At 35.2% G+C, this 5,534-nt stretch overlaps 1 protein-coding gene across 1 annotated transcript; it reads right to left on the reverse strand.

The window, feature by feature from the left end:
* Positions 1–2,179: 2,179 nt before the first annotated feature.
* On the reverse strand, positions 2,180–2,599 carry LOC149138298 (uncharacterized). The gene has a single exon (XM_089450325.1). The coding sequence runs from the start codon at positions 2,597–2,599 to the stop codon at positions 2,180–2,182; it is 420 nt and encodes a 139-aa protein (XP_089306451.1).
* Positions 2,600–5,534: the final 2,935 nt, after the last annotated feature.

The raw sequence follows: 5,534 nt of genomic DNA on the forward strand, positions 1-5,534 counted from the left end.
AGACGTTGGGAAGAGCTTGTCCATAACAAGCACAAAATAGGTTTTGGATATGATAAGGAGGTTTTCTTTCACATTCCAACCTATTCCAAGCCCATTCAATTTCAAAGTGTTGGATTTCTTCATGACAATTCACCTTCAGCTGTTCCAGATTTTGCTCCTCTTCCACAACAACAACAACAGATTGTTAAATGCCAACATTGTGACCGAGTTGGCCATGTGAAAGATCATTGTTTTGATCTTCATCCATGTAAGCATTGTCATAAAACCAATCATTCTTCAAACAGATGCTTCAAAAACAAACCTCTTGCAAGAACAAAGATTCATCTTGGATGGATCGCTTCTTGGCAATGGGCTTCAACGACCAAGAAGATATTTCTCTCATACAACAGGATTTGTTCTCGAATATTGAAAAGTCTTGCAGTTGAGATCTCTTCATCTTCTCACCTTGTATCTAACAGGGGGTAAGTGATGGTCATCTACAGGCTTCAAAGCCACATCAAGCGAGCCTGAGCCACAACCATCCATACCAGATTCAGAGTTGTAGCTAGAGACAGAGATGCCCCTAAGCATGCCTTTGGCTGGTGATGCCTCTTCAAATAATTGTGGACACTTTCTCTAGTAGAAGACTTCAGCTTCTTGCCAGTTTTGGAAGAGCTCTAGGAATTTCATTAAGCATTCCAGAGTTGGTGGTCATCCTTAAACCACTGCAGGTTGTAGACCTCCCTTTTTCAAGTTGAAGCTCTCCCTCTCCAAAGCATTAGGGACACTTCCTCTTGCAAGAATATTTCAACTTCTTGCCACTTGGAAGAGTTCCGGGAACTGCACTAAGCATTCGAGTGTTGGTGGTCATCCTCAAACCACCCCCCTTTATACCAGCGTTTTAGAGAGCACATTCAGCCTAGTGCTTCCATACATGTTTTTGCACATTTTGTATTACAACTCTCTTCTTGGACTCATACATACCCCTTTGGATTAAGGGGGAGAATGTTGGACACCTAATCCTCTATGGGTTGGTGTGGAATGTGAACAACCACTGGAGTCCAAGAGACCTTGGAATATGGAATCCAATGGTCACTCCCATGTATTATAAATGTGTATCATTGTTAATAGTAAATGCATTCACGTTGTGATGCAGGAAAGTGTTCCCTCTGCGGACAGAGGCAACCCATCTAGCCCTAGAGTGGGTCTAGTCACAAACAAGGATAGATCAACAATAGCTTTCCTTAAACAGTCATAGTTGGAGGCCTACCTCAACCGGTGGTCGATGGAGTTCCGTTGCACTACTCCAGCTTCCGCTCCCTTCTCCTGATGAGTAATCAACCTGAAATAATGTAAAGGAAATACAACAAAGCATGTAACCGGAACAACAATGATCTATTTACTCACAAAGTCAAGAAGTCATGAGCTATCAAGTACATTACATACAAGACATAGAAAAACATCATTGATTGCATTAATAATGAAATAAGAGTAAGCTTACAACCAAAGTCTTGACGTCACAAGCCTTCTCAGAAGGGTCCAGCCAGCATGTTCCTCAAGCATTCACTCTTTGAAGATGGATCTCCCAACATACAAATCTCTCTCACTCACAAGTTTTACACAAGATCAAGGACACTTCACAACTTTCCTCAAGCTATCAACAATCCCACACTTGTCACACTCACACCAACTATCTAGCAAACTCACAAACACTAACAACACTATCAACAACCATTCCAAAGACTAAGAACTAGCAGCACATAGCAATGGTGAGAGTTTAAATAGGAGGAGTCTCCATGAAAGGTGGAAGAGTGAGCTTATCTTCAAGGAAGGTAGTACAAATGACGGAAGAACCACGCCAGAGGGAGGAGGACAGGAATGCTTCAGTTAAAGACAGAGAGGAATCTTGCAAATATTTAACCAAACAAGTGGGCGCGAACAAATCCAACAACATAAATTTAATGAATCATATTTAAGCACTCAAGTATACAAGAGAATCTGTGTTAACTTGCAATGAATAGAGAAACTAATAGCCTTTAACAGCTTACAAAAACACATTTGAATATGCAAAAATTCATGATGAGCGCGCTAATTTTTTGGACATTTTCAAGCTTCTTCCAACATTTCTTAACAGAGTCTATGTGAAATTTGAATGATGTTTGTCCACATTTGTGGATTGCATCTTAGAAAATTCATTGGTTTACATTAACGCGAAGGCAATTTCGCACTGGACTCTTGAAATCCCTTCATTCCTATTAGACTTTTCGTATGAAGGGGCAGTCTGGATTTTCTGGTCATATTGGGAGTCTGTCGATTTGATTGCTAAATTAGCTCTGCGCAACAGCATAGCCATGTCTGAGACCGATAGCACGTAGTGCAATTTACGCAGTGGAAGGAGAAAATAGAGCTGCCCCATCTTCAATTCCTCGTCTGAATCAACAGCCGCCATATAACGATCTACGAACAGAGTATCCGAATCGTAGAGGAAATGGCCCGGATTTTGTAGAATTATCTTTTCTGCTTTGATGTGCTTCCCGAATTCGATTAGATTGCCATCTGAGAATATTATTCTTGCTGTCAGGCATTCATTTGCAGAAGAAATGGAGATGGAGCTCCCCATTGTGATTAAGGATCTTGGAACTGGTTTGAATTTGAAAGAGCTATATAGCTACATCTGGGTTCGGATGGATTTGTAAAGAAAAGATGTGGAAACTACTGGCGAAATTATTAAAACAATAAGCGATGTTTAACTTGCCGTTTGCTCTTCCTACAGCTGGTTTTCTCGATGCTCACAGTTTCTGATGAAATACGGCATTTCATTTGACATATTTTAAGAAGAGTTTGGGTGGACGTAAAAGAATAAAATTTATTATAATTAAGTGGTCAAATTAGTGTTCATTATAATTATCATTAGTTTTTTTATTTGTAAATGTAGATAATTATTTAGAATTATTTATTGGTGATTTGTTACTGGTAGGTAGGGTAGGCAGTACAACTATCACAAGTTGTTATTTGTAAATACAGGCTACTACTTAGAATTATTTGGGGTAGTTAAGGGGCTGGTTTTTGCTCATGTCGGATGTCTCTGGGTCTTGGGCCATTACCCTGTTCTTAAAGTCTAAATCCATAATTTTTAGCCAAACAAAAACAGTTTTAGAACATACTCCAAGCCCAAATATTAGATATAAATATACATACACAATAAATTTTATATATTTATCTATATTTATTAAGTAAATATATTTTTATATAATGTAGCACAATGAAGAGATGTAAATGATGGAGATCATACTGGCACTTGTATTTTATCCACATTCATTGCATGAAAAGATTTGGGATTATATAGATATAATGGGTATTGGTTTTGTACATTTATATAGCTCAATTTGATTCACTTGATATAGAAAATGAAATGTTTCAATGGATTTATTATTATTTAGTTTTATGATTACGGTGATATCAACAAATGTTCGACTATCATCATTGGTTTTGGAGAAGTGTAGTATTTTTTATAATTTTTTGGTTTTTTAATTTGATCCCATGGCTACTTACTAGATTGTTAGTTTAGGTTAGTTTTCCCAATTTGCCATTATGCTTTTGGTATTTATCAATGTTGAACAATATTGAAAACGTTTCGGGCACTTATATTAAATCAAAATTTGAGAGAAATATAGTGGATTTATGTATATATAGACATGTGTTGAAATAAGCTTTAATAAAAAAAAGAATTAGACAAAATTATTCTCAAATAGAAAAATTTCAAATATATAAAATTTTTGAGTTATAAAAACAAAACTTCTAAGTGTACAATATCTCATTTTCTAGGATATTTACAAGCAACTTGTCTCTAAGCTTGAGCTCATCCTCCCAAGAAAAACAACCAAATCAAGATAAAAAAATGATTAAAAAAAAATCAAACTCAAATTTTGACCTGATTAGAATAAGTTAATTTAAGACCTACAAAGGCCAATTAAGAAATTCATTATTTTTTAAAGAAATTAAATAAAAAGAAATAGAATATGATTTTGTTTTTTTTAAAGAAGGTTGTGATAGCTCACACTTCCTTAAATGAAAAAAAAAAAAGACATTTTAATAGTGATATATGTGATTAAGATAAGGAATTAACTCCTTGAAAAAAACTATCATCCTTTGTTTTCTTACTCTTAACTTTGATTCCTTTAAAATGGTGATCAAAAGAAAGAAAGAAGGAAAAAAATTATTAAAAAAAAAGAAAGAGAAATAAGAAATTAATAAAAAAGAAAGAAAATGGAAAAAAAATATTTAAAAAAAATGCACTATTCATATAATTTTAGTCTTATAAATAAAATATGCATATTTATTTTTATAAAGAAATACACATTTATGTTTTTTTATATAATATTTTTAATAAATAAAAAATGAATTTTTTATTCTATAATAAAACAAATTTATAGTTTTTTTTTAAATTATCATATCTATATATTAATATATAAAACATTATACATATTAATACACATATTATCATATAAATTCACATTTTTTTTTTGTAAGCTTGGCATAACCTTTCTATTGATGTTTCAAAATAGGGCATGTGTTATAAGATAAACATTCAAAACTAGATGGTCTCAACCTGCTGTTTCTGGGAAAACTAGTGTCCATTCAAAGCTGCTAGTCCCACTAAGATGGGTAGCTATCTTAGAAACAAACAATTCAAAGTAACTTGTGTTTTCCTTTATGAGAGATAGATGAGAGAGAAGCAGAGAGTACCAACCTCAGTCTTTCGCTTGGTTCCTTGCTTGTTTCCTTTCTCCTTTGATAGAGCTTCGCCACTCCTTTCTCACTTGTCCCACTTCAAAGAACACCTATAGAGTCAAAGCAGCAAAATACCATCAAAGCATAAAGATCTATAACCATAAACAATGTAGAATCAGATGTACATTAACCATACAAATGCATACACAAATACAAGATTCAGAAATATACAAGTATATGAAGGAAAACTCAAATAGCTTTATTGATAGAAGTAGTAGAAGAGAGGATTACAACCCAGCTGTTTGATCCAGCATCATCCTCCCAGCATGAAAGCCCTCTTCACCTCATGAAAAGCTAGATCACCCAACAATACAATGTCTCAAAGAGAAACCAACATCATTTCCTTACAAGTTACAAAATTCCAACCTCTAGATCTCTCAGATGAGGGATCCATTTATAGATGTCTTGCAAGGGTGTGAGTCAGCTCTAGGTTTTTGATTAATATCATCCCACTGATAGTTCTTGGTTCCACTTGGAGATTTCATTGATCTCTTACTCATCCCTAGGCGAATTCAGAGAGGCAAGTGTCAAATGAGAAGTTTCTGGAAGATTCCATGATCATCCACTTAGCAAATTGTCTCTACCATTTGTCTATTCTCGCTCATCGCACCCTACAGAAGGCCTTTTCAGTATGCATCGCACCCCCCATGTGTACAAGGTGAGATGCATCGCACCCTGACCATGGAGCAGTCAATATGGTCCAGTTTTGGCCAGTTCTGGGTAGTTTTTCAAGCGGAATTTCTGGGAGATGATGTAATCAGTTG

Source organism: Pinus tabuliformis, chromosome X, assembly GCF_031772625.1.
Source record: "Pinus tabuliformis cultivar Carrire ecotype Pingquan chromosome X, CPIR1, whole genome shotgun sequence".
NCBI lineage: Eukaryota > Viridiplantae > Streptophyta > Pinopsida > Pinales > Pinaceae > Pinus > Pinus tabuliformis.